The sequence below is a fragment of the Anthonomus grandis genome, chromosome 10 (assembly GCF_022605725.1).
Source record: "Anthonomus grandis grandis chromosome 10, icAntGran1.3, whole genome shotgun sequence".
Lineage (NCBI taxonomy): Eukaryota > Metazoa > Arthropoda > Insecta > Coleoptera > Curculionidae > Anthonomus > Anthonomus grandis.
Genome location: NC_065555.1, coordinates 26097306 through 26118829, shown reverse-complemented (window position 1 = coordinate 26118829; position 21524 = coordinate 26097306). Strand labels below are relative to the sequence as shown.

General features: G+C 31.3%; 1 protein-coding gene across 15 annotated transcripts in view; it reads right to left on the bottom strand.

The window, feature by feature from the left end:
- LOC126741664 (voltage-dependent calcium channel type A subunit alpha-1) overlaps nt 1–21524 on the bottom strand; it is a 771245-nt gene that overhangs the window by 280115 nt on the left and 469606 nt on the right. For all 15 annotated transcript variants that reach the window (XM_050448203.1, XM_050448189.1, XM_050448197.1 and 12 more), the window contains 4 exons: nt 15456–15671; nt 15194–15396; nt 14840–15142; nt 2502–2768 (listed from right to left, as the gene is read on the bottom strand). In XM_050448203.1, the coding sequence (XP_050304160.1) occupies nt 2502–2768; nt 14840–15142; nt 15194–15396; nt 15456–15671 (989 nt within the window). The remainder of the gene's footprint in view (nt 1–2501; nt 2769–14839; nt 15143–15193; nt 15397–15455; nt 15672–21524) is intronic.

Genomic DNA, 21524 nt, shown 5'->3' with positions numbered 1-21524 from the left:
GAAAGGGGTTTAGTACCTCTGTGGCTTTGGCCAATGTCACTGATGACTTATTCCGCGCCTCAGACAAGCAAAAGAATAGCCTGCTTGTACTTCTAGATTTTTCTAAGGCGTTTGATACAATCAATCATCGGCTTCTTGTATCTAAATTAAAGTTTTATGGGTTTGATTTCCATTCATCCTCAATTATAGAATCATATTTGGATAACAGGTTTCAGAAAATTAATTCAGATAATACTTATTCAGAAGAAGTAAAAATTTTATCAGGTGTTCCACAGGGGTCAATTTTAGGCCCACTATTATTTTTGGTTTACACATCTGATATTCTTAAAGCAACTAAATATTGTAAAATACAAGCATTTGCAGATGATACCCAAATTTATTGTTCTTTTAAGGCTAATGATTCTGCGGTTTTTAAAAGATTTGTCAATGAAGACTTACATACCTTGAGTGATTTTTGTAAACAACATAATTTAAAAATAAATCCTGTTAAATCACATCTTATGATATTTGGCAATAAAAGTAAAGCATTTTCTTTAAAGAATAATCTAAATATTTTTTTAAATGATAATAAATTATCTTTTGTCGACTCTGCTAAGCATCTGGGATTGATATTGGATAGTGAACTTAGATTTAGAGAACATGTCAAGAAACTCATTCAGAAGTCTTATATGGCATTAAAAATACTTTATAGTAATAGACATATTTTAAATTTTAATTTAAGAAAAATGTTATGCGAGTCACTTGTTCTGTCTACTTTTAATTATTGTGATTATATATACGGATTTTGTTTAGATGTTAGTAGTAAATATAGGATACAAAAAGTGCAAAATTCTTGTGTTCGACTTATATATGGCATGCGCAAATTTGAATACATTTCTCCATTGTATACTGCTTTAAACTGGCTTAAAATGGATTATAGGAGAGTCTTACATTTTTGCATTTTTTGTTTAAAAATAGTTAATTATATTGACTCACCTAGTTCCCTTAAAGAACGAGTTGTTTTTCGTCATGATGTCCACAATGTCAACGTGTGATTTTCAGATAGATTGTCTATGCCACATCATCAAAGTGCAATTTTTCAACGCTCTTTTACTTTCAATTTTGTAAAATGTTATAACGCACTTCCAGTGCCTCTCAAGACAATGAATATAAAAAATGTCCAGTTGTGTAAACTAAAGCTAAAAACCTACCTTTTCGACTTGCAGGATAGTGGTTGTATATTCCCGCCTAGATAGTCATTAATATTTTTTTTTTAAAACTTTATAATATATCAAATCTTAGACTTTTTAAATTCAAATTGTTAATTGGATCTCCATTCTTTGTGCTTTGAATAATGTTGTTTTCTATTTTTTTTATTGAACTCTTCTCTGTAATTTTAATTAAGATACTTATTTTATTTTTATCACGCTAGTTGTCTTTAACTCATTTACTGTGTGCGTATGTGGTTCAGTAGAGTAGCTAATACAGCTAGACTGCGCCACTTATGCATACTTAGTTAATAAATTTATTTGTAAATAATGTTTGTAACTTTTGGTAATATAAGACATTATTATTATTATTATTATTATTATTATTATCATGGTATCCTAGTTGTGGTAATACTAATTAGAGATTTTTAGGCGAGACACTAGATGGCGGTACGTAAGTTTAGGCTCGGTGCGTAAAAAACTTTAATTCGCTATAACTTTAAAACGAGCAAAGATATCATCGTGCGGTTTTCACAGTACTTTTGCAAATTTTATTTATTTTTTAAATAGGATGTCAAAAATATACCATTTAATTTGAATTTTTGGAGCCAAATGAAAAAAACTGGAATTATTACAAATTGTGCCCTCTGGCGGTTTTATTAGGAACTGCAGGGTAGTGATAAGATCAGACTTTTAAAGCAGCTATATTTATTTATCTTGCAATTAAATTTTGAATTGCTCAAATCGAATAAGTGGTTTAGAATTTACACCGATTTTAATGATTCCACTTTCAATAGCTTCCCCCACCCCTACTATCGTTCGTACGTCAATAATTCATAAACCAAAATTATAGTATTTAGGCTTACTAAAAATAATATCAAAAGTATAAGTTAATATTTAAGTTTTCGGAGAAAAAGACGTTTCTTTTATTTAATTTTTAGTTGCGCCCTCTTACGGTGAAATACGGAACTTAAAAATAATTTCCAGGCCACTTTTATAATAATAAAGAAAATTCCATTGTTGCCAGATGTATAGGTCCTGAGATACAGCCGCTTACCACGCTTATTTAGCCACCCTGTACATCAAAATTATTATAATTAGCGAGTATGGACAGAGATCAATTTTTCTAGAGCAGATCTTAAATCGAATTTTTGACTTTGATAAATTATTTGAATCTAGAAACATAATATTTCGAAAACGTATAATCCTTGATAGGAGACCCGTTATATGCAATACTTATTTTAAATATTTTTCCTAAATTTTTATATCAAGACAAAGAGGTTTCAGTAATTTAAAAATATTAGGTATACTTACTGGCAAGTCGATCTAGTAATTTTGCTACTATCTGTACAGTGAAAAAACTTTCCGTTAAAGAGTTGCACGGCGATGACCGCGAATATAAATTGGAATAATATATACACAATTAGAATATTTATCACATTTTTTAAAGAGTTTACTAAACAGTCAAAGACCGCTTTAAGTTTCGGCACTCGTTTTATTGTTTTTAAAGGCCGCAACACGCGGAGCACTCGGAGCGACTTGATTGTTGAGAGGTTGGCACCTGCCGCTCCTCCTCCGCCCCTGCAATAAAATCATATAATTAGATCTTAGTAACGTCTTAATTAAATGTTATAATATTAGTGAAGCATAAGAATCAAATGTAAAAAACATACAAAGCAAATAATTGCAAACATCTAATTAGGTTTTACATCAAATTCAAAAAAGTAGTCCATTTTTCTTAAAGAGACCTCTTAATAACAAAATTCAGAGATTGGAGGGACACAAAGTCAATGGTCTCAGATTATGTTTATTTTTTAAGAACTACGTGTTTCGCCCTAAAGCATCATCAGATCGGTAAAGCTATTCGTTTAACATCACAAACATTTAAGTTAAAACACAAAATAAATACATAAAAAAAAAATTTTGCTGACGTTCACATTAAATCTGGTTTCAAAAATAAAAAAAAAGGTTTAATGTGAACGTCAGCAATATATTTTTTTTATGTATTTATTTTTTGTTTTAACTTAAATGATTGTGATGTTAAACCAAAAGCTTTACCGATCTGATGATGCTTTAGGGCGAAACACGTAGTTCTTAAAAAATAAACATAATCTGAGACCATTGACTTTGTGTCCCTCCAATCTCTGAAGGTTTTACATCAATCTACTCGTTTTATAAATATTTAAAAAAATAAAGTATTCAGGGTGGCTCAAATTATAGCTTCATCATTGTGCTCTTGGAGACCGTAAAGATTCTTAGAATGGAGTCTGTTTCAAGACCAATGATCCTTCAGAGGTGATTTTGGCAGACATATTCCAAACACATTAAAACGCTCTTTAGGCAGCAAACCGTGTTTGGATAAAAGTTGCACTAAGGCAGTCAACAAAAAAAATGCTGCTTATCGTAAATGGCGTTAAGCCCTGCAAATCGTGTCAACTTTGTTGCCTTGAGAAATGCGTACAAGCATACGATCGATACCTACAAAGAAAAATATAATGAAAGAATGAAGAACAAACTTCTGATTTGCCCAGATTGATCAAGCTCATTTTGGTCTGTAGCAAAAGCAGTTAGTCAAGGTTTCTGTAGATCAAAACTTCTATCATTGACTAGGTAAAATATTTGTGAAAGTTTGTAGGGTGAAATGTTTGCATCAAACTCTATCGTAGACCTACAAGGCAAAACACCACCAACTTTGTCAAGAAGGGCATCTTTGATTTCAGTGGTAGTCTTTCTTGACAAAGTTTTCACAGACTTGAACATTACTTTACATTACTTCCATTAGGTCACTAGCCCTAATGGAATACCGCCAATATATGTATGCGATCGTACTGACACGATCGCTGTGTATTTGTGTGTCATCATCATCATCAAGATATTCCTTATAATACAAGAAATCCCCATTTGCTTAGAATTCCTTTACATAGAACAGCAACCTTTAAAAAATCTTTTTTATATATGGGCATTCGGATGTGGAATGAACTACCTATTTATATAAAGGAATGTTCGCCTAAAAAATTTATTATAAACTTAAAAAAATATCTCTTAAACACGCAAATTATGGTAACCTAATGTGACCGTATTTTATAAAATGGTATTTTTGTTTTAATTAATGTTCTGCACACCTGATCTTGCTAATTGCAAATATTTACATTAAAATTAAATTCTCACTTGCCTGTTATCTACCCTTCGTGCTCGCCCCTATACCGTTCTCGCTCGTCTTTGGATTCTTTTATTTTTTTTTTTGTTTTTCTTTTTGCCCAGCTTCATAGCCACTCGCTAGTTCATTGTAAAATGCATATATTGTCCCTTTTGATTTTGGTATGGACCTTATTGTAAATACATAATATTACGTTTTTTAGAAAATAGTTTATTTAGGAACACGGGTTGTACAGCACATGTACAAGTAATCTATGTACTTGCATGTGTATCGGTTTTTTTTTTATAAAAATCGCGTTGCACTCCGATTACCAAACAAATTGTTGTAATTTTGAATTATTTGTATATTCATGGAATTTAGTTTCGTATATTCTGTAATAATGTTTAATAATTTTGAATGGTAATAAAAGTATTTTTTTTTTTTTTTTTTTCACCGTTGTGTAAACTGATTTCTCTTTCATACAGAAAAGATCTTTTCCCTGGAGACTAGAAACTTGCGCGGCTTCAACCGATACATAAAAAAGGAACAAAAGGTGGCCCATCAATTATTGTTCGAAGTTCCGGCAATCTTGAAGGTAATATAGAAACGTGTTAACCAGCAATTGAAATACCTGGAATCCGCCAAGATCATTAGCGACCAATATGGTTTTCGAAAATACAGGTCTACTGGCGATCTGCTGGCCAGATCATGTTTGAATCGAAGCTACTAAGAAATATGGTAAACCCCGTGTAATAGCTTTCGATATTTCAAAGGTATTTAATAAGATCTAGCATAAAAACCTCTTATACAAACTGTATTCTTATGTAGAAACGTATCATTCCTTTTTCTCTAAGAGACCAAACAAAAACAAAGCAAAGGTAAGAACACAAAGTCACGGTCTCATCAAATACATATAATTTGTTCAAAGCTACACGTGTTTCGCTCCTATCGTAGCATCATCAGGCCTAAAAAATACATTAAGATATTTTTCACAAAAAGAACGCTTATAAATTATGATAAAACTCATTACCTAGACCTACACAGATCACATTACAACTAACAACAAAGGAAAGCTAGGTTAAGTTAACAATTCCCACCATAGATAAAAATGTATGCTTAAAAAATAAAAAGTAAAAATGTAAAATGTCACCAGTGGGGAACGATCCAGCAACCTTTAGCTTTAGTTGTTTTTTTCCAGTCCAGTTTTTTGCATTTTGAGCACTCATGCAAAATATCCGCTGCCTGAGTTAAAGAAAAACCATGTGAGGAGGCCAATAAATGATTTGCAAACGCCGATTTAGTTTCAATCATGTCAGTATCCCTGTACCTGTCCACCAAACTTGTATGTTCCTTTATTCTGTTTTTTTTTTAGGAAGTTTTCGAATGAACACCCTGTATAACAATCTTAATATTTCCTTTTACTCATGTAAAAGGAAAGGGAGATGGGCGCGGGATGGCGTACGAGTAAAACAGTAGTGATAGTCGCTCCGTGAATTTTGCTTTTAAAGTGCAGTTTTTTAAAGTACCTAAGTGTTTATTGGGAAAAACTGTGTTGGCCTAAGCATCCCTTGTTCAGTGATCCAAGTTTTAGTTGGTAAACTATAGTATTGCAGCTCCAGTGCTATTTTTTTATTATCTCTTGCCAAAATGGTTCTTTCGTCGACAGATCTACGTGAAATTAAGTCAGTTGTTGCTGCTGTTTTTACTGAAAAATTCCTCTCTGATATAGCAGAAAAAGTTCTCACAATGGTTGAACAACGTTTTGATGATAGATTGAAAACTCAAAAGGCCGAAATTGAGAAAATTAGAGGTGGTCTGATAAAGTTACAAAATGAAAATGCCAATCTTCGACAACAAATAGATCAACAAGAGCAAAGTGTGCGCAATGACAACATCCGTATTTTTGGTTTACAGCCTGAGGAATCCGAAAATCTGCCCAATAAAGTATTGGATTTATTTAACACTAAACTTAAATTAAAAATTGGACACAATGACCTGAAAAAATGCCACAGAATTGCTTCTAAAATTCCTAGCGACTCACCGCCGGCAGTTATGGTGCGATTCTCGTCGGAGGCCGCTCGTATAGCCGTGCTTAAAAATCGAAAATATCTAAAAAATACGGGTGTGCAAATTAAGGAGGACCTAACTAAATCTCGGTTAGTGCTATTCAAAAGTGCTTCTAGTTCATTTTCACATAAAAATACATGGATTTTGAATGGTAATGTGTATGTTAGAGCGGAAAATGGTACAGTGCACCGCATTAACTCAAAGATGGATATTCATTCAATTAAAAATTGACGTGATTAACAGGTACATTTAAAAATTAAAATTGGTCATTTGGTTTACTGTACTTTTATATAAGTATATGGCTACATATATTATTTATAATTTCATGCGCGTTTACGCTTTGTGTTTATAACGATAAAATGGTAGAATTTGTATTTTTTTTTAACTTTGTTTTTATAATTGTTTCTTTGGTAAAAACTTGTCTTAGGTATTAAAAATGGGAATGAGAGCGACTCATTCATCATTCATCTGTGGTTCTTAACCTCTAACCATTTACTTTTTTTATGTTAAATAATTTTTATTTGTATATTATTTTTATATATTAATTTTTTATTTTTTATTAATTTTTCTCTTTTTGGTATAAAAAGATATATTATAGTGTCTGTTATAGTGAGGTGTTATATATTTTATAGGTAAATGAGAGTTGCACATTTAAACGTAAGATCATTGCATACAAGGTTCAATGAATTTAGATTCCTAATAGAACATCAAAATGTAGACATTATCTTTTTATCTGAAACATGGCTCTCCAATACCGATAACTCATTGTTGTTTCAAATTCCGGGATACCAATTTTTTAAGAAGAATCGCCAGGGTAGAGGCGGGGGCGTGGCGGCTTATGTAAGAGACAAGTATAAAGTTAATATTGTTTCATTTGACTTTAATATTAATGCTCAATTGGAACTTCTTTTCTTAAAAATAAAAATCAAAAATAAAAATTATGCTTTTGGTGGTTTTTATAAGCCCCCTACTCTTAACTTTAATAGCCTAATTTCTGATTTTGATAATATATTTTCTTTTATATACCCGTGTGTTGACGAAGTTTTCTGTTTAGGAGATTTTAATATTAATCTTTTAAATTTTAATAATCCTCTTACATCATTATTTGAAAATTATAATCTCACTCAAATAATTGAAGACCCAACTAGAGTCTCAGCTACTTGCAGCACTCTTCTTGATGCAATATTTGTGTCTAATGTGTCTCTGATACATAATAAAGGGATCATTTGCGCAGACAATGTCTCAGATCACAATTTGGTTTTCTGTGAACTAAATTTAAACAGGGTACCCATAGTTCCTAAACTAATTGAGTACAGGTGCTTTAAAAATTTTATTAACCAACTTTTTTTACAGGATTTATATTTCCTACCATGGGATAGCATTTTATATCAAAATAATATCGATAGTAAGCTAGTAATTTTTAATAATTTAATTCAAACACTTTTTAATAAACATGCTCCTTTTAAAAAAGCAAGAATTACTAAACCTAAAGCTCCTTGGCTAACAACTGAGGTACTTCTTTTCCAAAAACAACGCAATGAGGCATTAAGGAAATTCAAGGCAACAAGGGATATACAAGATTGGGAGAATTATAAATTTCTGAGAAATCATACTCTGGCTACAATTAGAAGAGAAAAAAAGAAGCACCTTAATCTGTTGAGTAACGAAAAAAATAAACGTCAGCTTTGGTCGTCATTAAAAAAGTTTAACATTTGTAGAGATAAAAATAATACCAATATTCCGGAACACCTGTCTGATCCAAATCAAATTAACATCTTTTTTTCTCAATTTCTTCAAAATTCTGCGAATTGTGATGAACAAGTTCAGTGTTATAATAATGGTGTATTTGATAATAGCCTGCATTTCACACTTAATCTTGCAACTGTTGAAGATGTAAGTAGAATTTTAAATAGTATTAAGTCTAATGCGACTGGTGTGGATCAGATTTCACCAAAAATGTTAAGGTATTGTAGCCCCTTTATTGATAAGTACATATGCCACATAATAAATTGTTGTATAGAAGCTCACTATTTCCCCGATCAATGGAAAATTTCGATTGGTAAACCCTTATCAAAAGTTGCTAGCCCAGAAAATTATAACGACTTGCGCGTTATAAGTATACTTCCAGTACTTTCAAAAATATTTGAAAAGGTACTTTACCATTAGATGGTTTGTTATTTTATTGATAATGACATTATTCCGGCTACGCAATGTGGTTTTAGGGAGAACTTTGGTACCTCTGTAGCTCTACTAAACGTACTGGATGATATAATGGACGCTATTGATAAGCAACAGATTGCTGTTCTGGTGCTTTTAGATTTCTCTAAGGCGTTCGATACAATAAATCATGCTTTTTTACTAGCTAAGCTTAAATATTATGGCTTTTCAGTGGAGTCTATATAGTTAATTGAGTCTTATTTGAATAATAGATTTCAGACAATATTTACAAATAATTCTTATTCTAATCAGGCTCACATTTTGTCTGGAGTGCCCCAGGGTTCTGTCCTGGGACCTCTGCTTTTCCTTGTATATACAGCAGACATTCTTAAGTCCTTAAAAGTTTGTAAGGTGCAAGCGTTTGCTGATGATACGCAGATATATACAACTTTTAAACCTGATAATCTTAAAGAAGCGGAGATTGGTATAAACAATGACTTAAATATAATAAATCAATTATCTAAAAAACATAATTTAAAATTAAATTCCTCAAAGTCTTGTATTATGGTTTTTGGAAATACAAATAAAATTACAAATATTAAAAGTGTAATAAATGTTCATGTGGAGGGCTCTAAGCTTTCGGTTGTTGAAACTGCCACAAATTTAGGCATTGTGATGGACAGTAAGTTGAGATTCAAAGAGCATGTTAAAAAAATTGTTCAAAAATCGTTTGCAGCTTTAAAACTCTTATATAGTAATAGAGATATTCTTAATCTAAGTCTTAAACGCAGCCTATGTGAGGCCATGGTGCTCTCTAATTTTAACTACTGTGATTATGTTTATGGTTCTTGCTTAGATAATGATTGTAAAATGCGCATACAAAAAATTCAAAATGCCTGTATCAAATTTGTTTATGGCTTACGTAAGTATGATCATATTTCGCAATATTATAAAACAATTAACTGGCTTAAAATGGACAATCGTAGAATTCTTAATTTTTCCACTTTTTTGATAAAAATCATTAGCAGCCCAAAGGCACCTGCGACTATAAGGAATAGATTGTTGTTTAGAGCAAATGTACACAGGTAAATGTTAGAGCTAGAAATAAGTTAACCATGCCGGTCCATAGGAGTTTTTTTTTCATAGAGGTTTCAGAGATCGTTTTCTTACAATGCTGTTCAGTGCTACAATAAAATACCTACAGAATTTGTTGACCTTCGTGCAGATAAATTTAGGAGGAAATATAAAATTTTTCTTATGAATATTCAAAATATGTATCAAATTTGCTGTTTTTTATAGAAGAAAACTTTTTTTGTATTATATTATAATTGGGAATATTTCTTTAGATATAACATGTTGTTATAATGTTACTTCAAATACACCCTGATCTGGTTCAGTGGAGTAGCTATATAAAGCTAGACTGCGCCAGGTTCAGGTACTTTGTTTTTTTTTTCATCAAGTTTGTAATGAATTTGAATAATAAAAGACATTTATTATTATTATTATTATTAATGGCGAAACTTAAAAATCTTAAGTACCATTCCTTTGCTCAGAGTGTGTATAGATGGCATTGGGTACTGGCTATCTAATAATGGTTTCAGCCAACCATCTACGCATTGTGTTTAAGGTCTTTACTCTTTATATTGTGATGCGGCAATTGTTAAGATAACTATGTATTTTGTTATTTAGATAAGAATTGATTTATCATTATTACTAATTTTGTATTAAGTATCACCTGAATTGTGTGACCTTATGATAATGTTATTTTGTAGGTATTTTGTTATCCTCTATTTACAGAACCTTACTTGGAATCCTATGCCATTCATCGTTATTTTATAATTTTAGTAAACAATAATATTTGTAATTTTAAAGTGACTAAATTCAGCTTTTCTCTCTTTACCTTGGCTGCAGAGTGCATATTGCATATGCTTCAAAAGGTTTGTATGAACATTTCACTATACGTTTATATTTTATGTTAGTGGTAAACTTTTTAAGTATTTTATGATTTTTCAGTATCAATATTTCTCTTTAATTTCAATAACTACAATTTCATCTATGAAAAAAATGAACAAGAAGGATTTAAGACGGGCTTTAGTACTAATGACCAGTTAAAACCCCTTAAGAACACTAATAAAAAAATGTGTGGAATAGAATATACCATAACATCTGATGTTCGCCTATTTCAAAAAAGGCTTTCGACCCCGTAAAATTCTAATCAATATTTAAGGGACTAAACAACGCAACAGTAAAATGCCGGCACATCACTCTATCAAAAGATATCTATAAAAATGCCACCATGCACGCTAAAATAGACGAAACAACATCGATAAGATAAATACCACTAGAAAGAGTGGTATTTTCGTGTGATGCAGGTTGACGTTACATCTCCTAAACTTTTTACTTTAGCACTAAAAGATCTGTTTAAAACATTTAATTGGGAAGAAAAGGGAATAAATAATGATGGCAGAGGTATATGCGCTTTACAGATGACATAATTATAATAAGTGAAAGCGAAGTTAAAGTCAAACAAATGATTACCGATCTTTCTCAAGACTCAAAGACCGTAGGACTACAGATGAACTACGTAAAAACAAAAATTATATTAGGCAGCTAAATACAGTATCAGATAAATTGCCAACGTATAGAAAACAATTATACAAGAATACATTTACCTCGGTCAGCTCACGAAACTAGGAAAGTCTAACTAAACTTCCGAGATAACAAGGCGGATTAAACTTAGATGGTCGACTTACAGAATGATAAATTACGAACTCAGAAATCAAATAATCCCGATAAGTTTTAAAAAAAAAGTGCATGGCATGCTAGTATTCTACATATTCGAACTTTCGGTACTGACGTATGGAACAAAGACGATACACAATATTTCAAAAAAATTCAACTGAAACTGTCAATGCTTGACATAAGTCTCAGGGATCAAATAAGAAATACAGAAATTAGACGTCGCAAAAAGGCCATAGACATCATAGATATAATTGCAAAATAAAAATGGAAATGGGTCAAATATACACGAATACACGAAGAAAATGTCTAGGGCAGTGGGTAAGCAGACTCATATGATAGCTACCTAAAGTATTAAAAAGAAGTAAAGGCCGGCCACAAAAGAGATGGTCAGATGAAAAACGGGAAACAACCGCTAGAAATTGGCTATAGGTTACACATAATAAAAAGATTTGATCTAGAGGAGGCCTATGTTCAGCAGTGGATGAGAAAAGGCTATAAGAAGAAAATGAACTAATGAAGGAGACATGCAGCATTATCCACTTAACAGAGATAATGCTAATAACCAAGAAGCATAGTCTGCTTAACAGTAGGACTCTTCGCAGATAAAACTAGGAAACGCTTGACTTGAAACAGGATAGCTGGGTTCTCTTCCTTATATTCGGTTAGTCTTTTAACTGGCACTAAAGGGACCATCTCCATATCCTGGTTTTCCAGATAACCTAGAATGCCCTTGATATTGGAAGACCGAAACCTTAGACCACTTCCTATCGGAGAGTACCAGGCATATGCACGCGCAACAAGTTCAAATATCTGCGCAATATTTACAGTATACCCAGCGATATCAGACTTCTCAGAGCATACGCAGATTTGATTTTCCGTCAATACGCGACATATATGCGGTAGGGAAAACACACCAAAAATCTTGCGGCAATAAAGGATAAAGAACGCTGAAATTTAAGTAGGAGAAACTTAAATATTATTAGGTCCTATACAAGAATCATTCCTTTTATGAAAATTTGTTCATTATCCGATTGGTTGTTACCTAACTTTTTATTTGTAGCAAAGAATATAGGTTGAAATAATTTTTAATAATTTAATTCAATAAATGCAAAACTGCTATAATACCTTTATGGTCCTCGACTCCTTAATACTAGAATAACAGATACATCTTTGCCAATTTAAGTTTATCTAAGAGGCTCGATTAGGGCAAAAGTCGTACCATGTTCTTTCCTGAATTCAGAGATTTAGGTAGAAAACTATTGAATTCTTTGAATTAAAAACTATTGAATTTGCGTAATTAAGAAAAAAAATTGTCCTTTCTGAATTATATGTTTATTGTTAAAGTGTGTAATAAATATCCTGACATGAGTATTTAATATGAAGATCAGTCTCGCCATTATCAATTCTAAGTCAAGTCCATTATATTCATCTTCTTTGTGCAATCATTATCTAATTATTTTGACTTAGGTAAATACTTATACGAGTATATCACCAATTTGTGTCAGTAAACTTTTAATTGACTAGACAAGCTCTAAGCTCTATTCCACTTTATTGCAGTTTGATTTTTCTTTTGATTCTCAGTTTGATTTTTCTTTCCACTTCAAGTACCAGGGTTTACGAGAAAAATAAATTTACTTTATATTTTTAAATTATATTTTCTGTAATTTAAAGTAGTGTATCTGATTGATCTTTTTTTCATTGTCAAGTTTATGTATGAAAGGAACATGGTAAATACAGTGACAAACGGGTGATAAATACTGGGTATGATGGTTGTTACATGCTTGTGGAAATTAATAACGTCTATCAATGTGTAATATGATAATTGAATGCGTGGGTCGGTTAGATGGCAGATATCTAAAAAGTAAAACTTCTACTTTGCCAAATCCAGGGTAAGTCCTTTAATAGTGACATAATTGACTGATTCTTAAGAAGAAGAGGCTTTTTTAGAATATTATCTAGGAGTCTTATCAGGTAGAAGGCACCTGGTGGAACTTAAACAGAGTGAGTTTCAGACTGAGGGACGAGTTCTGGCGACCGATCGTTGGTTGTTTAGGCTTGCTTAGTAGTCTTATTATTGGAATCGCCTGAAAACAGTTGTTATACAGAAATTACTGGAGAACTGTATAATATGACTGAATTAATAATTCCCATCAAGCGATTACAAACTGACACGGGTCCACTTGATGAATTTAACATTTTCTTCTGTAATATTGTTAAAAATGTTAATCAATATTTTTCATATGTCCATTTTTGAAGTGTAGTTCTATTTTTAATTACTGTGTTCATATTTAAAAAAAAATCAGATATTCTAGTATTATTTATTGACTTCTATCTATTTTCTTGTTTATTTTTTTATATTTTAATGGAATAAGGAAGATGGAGTTAAAATGGATTTTCCACCTTGTTCCTCCTAGACTTGCTTAATATTTTGCTTGCTTTCTGACGCATCTTAATGCAATAAATATTACTTTAGAAGCGAGTGGCAATCAATATACTAATTATAAGGATTTGTCTAATTAACATATACAAACTTGGTCTAACTAAATCCATTTATCTGCTTTCCACCCTATTAATAATATTTTTATGGTTTTATGATCTGTCAAAGGCGTTTGACCTCATTAGTCATAAGATTCTGCTTAGGAAGACTTAGTTTAGTTTGATTTTAGATTATTGGTATACGTTTATTATAAGCGATTATCGTCCGAGTTTTGAAGTACATCGTTTTTCTGAATATTAATCCTTAGTCTGGGATCTGGAAAGTGCCACGTGGTTCTGTTTTGATCTCAATACTTCTTATCTTGCATGTTAATTATGGTAAATGAATATGATAGATTCTTCAGTGATTTTACCTAAACTTAACCATGACTCTTTGTAAATAATCTTGCTGATAAACTATCAAAGGAGAAAGGACTAGCTCTCCTAATAAAAAATACTGGTTAAATCAGTTCTTGACAATAATACAGTAGCGGAACAAATATTTGACCTGACTATTTTTAGGGTCAAGTTAGCAATTATCTTATAGCCACGCTTTTTGTATTATACAAACAAACTCTTTTCTGACAGGAAAAATTCAAAAAGGTCCTCGGAATTTGTTTAGAAAAAAGAACAGGTAAGTTTTTATTTATGTTGTGATTGGCACACATTGCTTCTTCTGGTAAGTCTTTTAAGGTAATTGCAGGAATGCATGACTTGCTAGCATGGAAAATTACATTTTCGCCATTAGCAACTATGGGCCTTAGTAGTTAGGCATGTAGGAATATTCATCGCGACGAACATTTTCCTTTAGTCCTAGATTAAGATTAGCAACCATCTCCGTTTCAATTCATAAGGTCATACCAAGCATATAACGAATAGTTTTTATGGTTAAGTAACGGTTAAAAATTTTAAAAGTAATGAAAGTAATATTGCTATCATTAGTTTAGACTATGGAAAACGTAAATTTAAAAAGGCAATACAGCATAAAGCAGCAGGAAGTGAGTAAAATCATTAGAAAAAATATAGATACTATATTAACATGTAATCAAAAAATATACTTCTTATGCCTACTTACATAAAATCAAACACCATCGACACCAAGGCACAAACGACAACTACTGCATCCATAACGTTCCAAAATTCCCTCAAATAAGAGCCAGGATGTAAAATGACTCCCAAATCGATGACCTTAAGGAACATCTCGATCGCAAACACGCCAGTAAAGGCGTAATCGAATTTGTCCAAAATGGTGTTTCGGAACGAATGCTCTTCTACAGGATCTTCGGCAGCCAATGCGGCCGAACTCAAGCAGATGACGATCATAATAAAAAAATCGAAATAACGAAGATTAACAACCCAGTGAGCACCTCGGCGGATTCTGAAAAAAACCATCAGTAGTATAGAGTGTTTTATTATTCATCTAACTTACGGGTTTGTAGAAGATAGTATAAACATGCTAGAATATGGCAGCATTGGTTTTGGCCCGACGATTTCTTCTTCCTCTTCTGGTTTTTCCTCCTTCTTTTTTCTTCTACTAGTGGTTGGACTCGGTGAATTCACCTCCACCCTCGGAGTACTGCCTTCCATTTGTAATGCCTCCATCTCCTTTTCTAGTTCTAAAGCTTGTTTCTCCTAAAGAAATGAATTTACATAATAGATAAATACGATGAAGATATAATATAGAATATTACCTTGTTTTCCTCTGCTTGTTCTTCTTCCGCAGCAGTGAGCTCTTGTGCGTTTGCCAAATTGTCGACGGCGATAGCCAAGAATACGTTCAGCAGGGTGTAGTTACCAAATAACATAAGAATAATAAAATATAGAGAATATACCATGCCTCCTTTGGGACCTCCAAGGGCATTAATTCCATTGTACATAACTTCATTCCAGTCTTCGCCAGTTAAAATCTAAAACAGTTATATGGACATTGAAAAAAAATAAGAATTTATTTTTGTGTTTATGTATTTTAACAGATTCAACATTTCTATATTATAAATATGGTAAGCTACACAGTTACTAGAATATTATTGCTATTGTTTTTTGTCTATTGTCTAATATTTTATTAAAAATACCCTTTTTAGTTACCCTATAGCATTTTTGGAGTTTATGTTGTTTAGACTGTATAGTAATATTTTCGTGAAATAACCATATACATTTGGAAATATTATTTCTTAATATAGAACGTTTTAGTGTTAGTTCACTACTTGACAAGTGTGAAACAAGCAAAATTTTAAATAAATAGAGAGATTTGTTGCTCGAATCGTTAGCTCACGAAAGTGAAAACGGCTCTACGAGTATAAAATTTTTAATTTCTTATATGTTCAAATTCAAATTCAAATTCAAATTCAAATTCAAATTCAAATTCAAATTCAAATTCAAATTCAAATTCAAATTCAAATTCAAATTCAAATTCAAATTCAAATTCAAATTCAAATTCAAATTCAAATTCAAATTCAAATTCAAATTCAAATTCAAATTCAAATTCAAATTCAAATTCAAATTCAAATTCAAATTCAAATTCAAATTCAAATTCAAATTCAAATTCAAATTCAAATTCAAATTCAAATTCAAATTCAAATTCAAATTCAAATTCAAATTCAAATTCAAATTCAAATTCAAATTCAAATTCAAATTCAAATTCAAATTCAAATTCAAATTCAAATTCAAATTCAAATTCAAATTCAAATTCAAATTCAAATTCAAATTCAAATTCAAATTCAAATTCAAATTCAAATTCAAATTCAAATTCAAATTCAAATTCAAATTCAAATTCAAATTCAAATTCAAATTCAAATTCAAATTCAAATTCAAATTCAAATTCAAATTCAAATTCAAATTCAAATTCAAATTCAAATTCAAATTCAAATTCAAATTCAAATTCAAATTCAAATTCAAATTCAAATTCAAATTCAAATTCAAATTCAAATTCAAATTCAAATTCAAATTCAAATTCAAATTCAAATTCAAATTCAAATTCAAATTCAAATTCAAATTCAAATTCAAATTCAAATTCAAATTCAAATTCAAATTCAAATTCAAATTCAAATTCAAATTCAAATTCAAATTCAAATTCAAATTCAAATTCAAATTCAAATTCAAATTCAAATTCAAATTCAAATTCAAATTCAAATTCAAATTCAAATTCAAATTCAAATTCAAATTCAAATTCAAATTCAAATTCAAATTCAAATTCAAATTCAAATTCAAATTCAAATTCAAATTCAAATTCAAATTCAAATTCAAATTCAAATTCAAATTCAAATTCAAATTCAAATTCAAATTCAAATTCAAATTCAAATTCAAATTCAAATTCAAATTCAAATTCAAATTCAAATTCAAATTCAAATTCAAATTCAAATTCAAATTCAAATTCAAATTCAAATTCAAATTCAAATTCAAATTCAAATTCAAATTCAAATTCAAATTCAAATTCAAATTCAAATTCAAATTCAAATTCAAATTCAAATTCAAATTCAAATTCAAATTCAAATTCAAATTCAAATTCAAATTCAAATTCAAATTCAAATTCAAATTCAAATTCAAATTCAAATTCAAATTCAAATTCAAATTCAAATTCAAATTCAAATTCAAATTCAAATTCAAATTCAAATTCAAATTCAAATTCAAATTCAAATTCAAATTCAAATTCAAATTCAAATTCAAATTCAAATTCAAATTCAAATTCAAATTCAAATTCAAATTCAAATTCAAATTCAAATTCAAATTCAAATTCAAATTCAAATTCAAATTCAAATTCAAATTCAAATTCAAATTCAAATTCAAATTCAAATTCAAATTCAAATTCAAATTCAAATTCAAATTCAAATTCAAATTCAAATTCAAATTCAAATTCAAATTCAAATTCAAATTCAAATTCAAATTCAAATTCAAATTCAAATTCAAATTCAAATTCAAATTCAAATTCAAATTCAAATTCAAATTCAAATTAAAATTCAAATTCAAATTCAAATTCAAATTCAAATTCAAATTCAAATTCAAATTCAAATTCAAATTCAAATTCAAATTCAAATTCAAATTCAAATTCAAACAGTTTATTGTCCAACAGGCAAATTCCCAATTAAAAGACAATCGAAATAATTAAAATTAAAACAGTACAAGGTATAAGCACCTTAAATAAGTAGTACAAAAAAAATAATATAAAAAAATAATATAAGATCCAATATAGAGTGATAACAAAATTTAAAATTTAAAACAATAGCATAATTGTAAGAATATAAGACACACTAACCAAATGATAACAATCACAGAAAAATAATCAGGTATCATTCAAATTAAGAGAGGAACACACCTTTTTTTTTAAACATATTCAGTGCTGCTAAAGATGTCGACATCTATAGCATTCATCTGATTATGCCATGTACAAGCACGGCACAGTGGAGCTTTGCTGGACAGATTTGTTAAGTTAAGAGAGGGATAAAATATATGGTGCCTCCTTGTATTGGCAGGAGGAACAAATAGAGGTAGCCTCTCTAAGAGCTCAGAACAATCAATTTTATTATTGCAAAGTTTATATAAAAATATCTGACTAGAGAGAATAGTATTTTGCTTTAGTGACAAATAGTTGAATCTATTCAGCAGGTACTCCTGTTCCACACCTCTTACTAGATATACTCCATCCAACTTAACAGAAAGTAACTTTAAGAATCTGCGCTGTACATACTCCAGTCTGTTAACATGAACATCATAGATGGGGAACCACAACATAGAGCCATACATTAATTTAGACTTTACTAATGAATTGTACAATTCAGTCAAGCTAGATATATTCTTAAATTGAGAAGTGGACCTTACTATAAACCCGAGGGATTTTAAGGCTGAACCAGTGACCTGTGCTACATGCTGGTTGAATGTGAGCCTCTTATCTACTTCAATGCCCAAATCCTTCACTGAAGAACAGTCTAGCAACTGAGAACCACTCAATTAATATGGTTATAAAATTTTTTCATGAAGAATGGAAATTGTCATTTTTTTACATTTGTCACAGTTTAGGGGTAGTTTATTTTCTTTCACACCATTCAAAGACCCTATTCATGTCCTCTTGCAGCTTCAGGCAGTCCAGCATAGTATGAGTGATACGAAACAACTTCAGATCATCAGCGAATAAAAGACAGAAACTCTCCATACAATCAACTAAATCATTAATAAATAGATCGAACAGCATTGGAGCGAGGTTACTGCCTTGGGGCACACCACTTGAAGCCACGTAATACTCAGACCCAAAACCATTAAATTCAACATACTGAAGCCTGCCAGCCAGATATGAGATGAAGAACTCCACCAGACAAGGATGAAATCCAGCCAAAGTCAGCTTCCGTGCCAGCAAACCGTGATCCAGCCGATCAAAAGCCTTCGAGAAGTCTGTGTACAGCACATCCAACTGGCTTTTCTGATTTATACCTAGATATGCTATTTCCAAGAAACAAGCCATATTAGTAACAGTAGATCTTTTCTGAAAGAAACCATGCTGCTTTTCTGTAATTATGTGCTTAATTTGAGGAGACAATTTATCGTGCACACATATCTCAAAGGCCTTCGAAAAATTAGAGAGAATTGACACCGGTCTGTAGTTCTCTATTCTGCCATGGTCGCCACTCTTAAACACTGGACATATTTTAGCCTTTTTCCACTCTTCCGGAAATGTATTGGTCTTGAGTGATAAGTTGAAGATTTGTAAGAGTGGTACAGCCAGGGCCGATGCACAGTCAGGACCCGCAGTTTCTTTGTTTTTTAACTTCTGTAAAGCTTTTCTTACATCTGCCTCAACCAAAGATTGGACCAAAATGTTGTCTGAACCATATGTATCAGATTCTTTGGGCTGAGCAATAGAGGACTCAACATAAACACTCCTGAAAAAAACAGAAAAAGCATTTACAATACTTTTAGGACCCACAACAGTGGTATCTTTATAGCTCATAGAACCTGGAATGCGAGAGTTGTTTCGTTTAAGGTGAATGAACCTCCAGAATTGCTCTAGATCACTCCGAATAGCTGACTCAGTCCTGGATATATACTCGTGATAAGCAAGATCCATTTTTGTTTTTACTACCCTCCTAGCAGCTCTAAAATCCTCATAAGCAGCAGAGCACCGCGTATGAAGCGATCTCCTATGTAGCCTAGACTTTAATTTTAATAATTTCCTAATTTCATGAGTGTACCATACAGGATATGAGTATTTACTATTAGAGGGTCGAAAACGAGGAACAGCTAGACAAAAAATTTCATGGAATTTGTCATAAAAGGTTTTAACTGCCTCATTAACATCTGACTGGGTGCGTATAAAAGTCCAATCCACATCAGAGATAAGCTGGTAAAGATAGGGAAAATTAGCCCTCCGAAAATTATACTTAGGACTCTCATTGTTGGAGGGGAAATCTGTAACACTCTCGAATTTGACAAGATTCAACGAGATATTAATAGCAGGGTGATATGCATCGTCAGTGACAAGAGGTTGGTCATCCCTATCCACAGAACACTGGAAGTTGGAGAGAACTAGATCAAGCAAATTAATGTTGCAGTTAAGGGCATTGTTAAATTGAGAGAGATTCAAAAACGCCATAAAATCCCTTAGGCCAGCAAGTTTAGTGTTACAATCATAAACATTATCCTGTATAAACCTCATATTAAAATCCCCCAACAACAAAATATTTTGGTTCTGAATTGCCCTAAAAGAGGAAAGATAATCAAAGAGAGACAAGTAATTTTTTAAAGGCGAGTTTGGTGGTATATATATAACAAAAATATAAACACTTGTCTTGTTTACAGACACCCTGCAACCCACAATATCCATAGATGGTAGTATGACCTCCAAGTCCTTCAAATCAACCCTGACAGATGCCAAGTCATGTCTAACAGCAACAAGAACTCCACCTCCTCTTTTGACTCCAAGAGCCTCGAGATTTCGATCCTTACGATACACTAAATAGTTATTTTCAAAAAGTTCCCGATCCCGTATGTTATAGACTATACTTTTTGTAAGACCATTTAGTTGGCTTTTTGTAAACTAAAATTTATATTTTGTTTAGATAGGTCCTTCTTAAGCCTCCTTTTTATAACGCCATGGTATAAAAGTGAAAACAAAACACACAACTTGCTTTAATGGTTTACATTTTCAGATCAAGTGACCTTAATTCATGTATTGAAGCATGACTCTTATTAGATGGCACCACGGGTACTTATTCTTAAAATCTTGCACTGATAAAGACAGTAATGCAATTTATATTTCAGAACAGTATTTAAAAAATATATATACAACTTAAAAGAAAAAAAATTCTTGACATCATAATACAATATTTAAATTTATATTACAAACCTTCTGGCTTTTAACTCATTTACCAAAAGCAGATCTGATTACGCTTGGATAAGTGCGTTTTTTAACACCATTTTTCTATAGCCTTAAGAACATGTAAACCAGTAATTTAGGCCAGTTCATGTGTGAAATATGCATTAAAAATTATTATCACGTAATTGGTGTAATTTTTTGATAAGCCACAATTTACAGTTCATGAATAATCTATTTTAAGCAACAAAGAGGCAAAATAGAACATACATTCTAGTACTTAACAAAAATTCTAAATACCGGATTTTATCTATGTATAGGGGCCGGTATTATAAACATTTTTTGAGAGTTAACTTTAACTTTAACACGTTCAGTACCATCGACGCCGTACGGCGTAATTTAGCTTCTCTAGGTACGTGACGTGAAAGGTGACATCTGGTGACAGAAAGCAGGACGGCGTCCT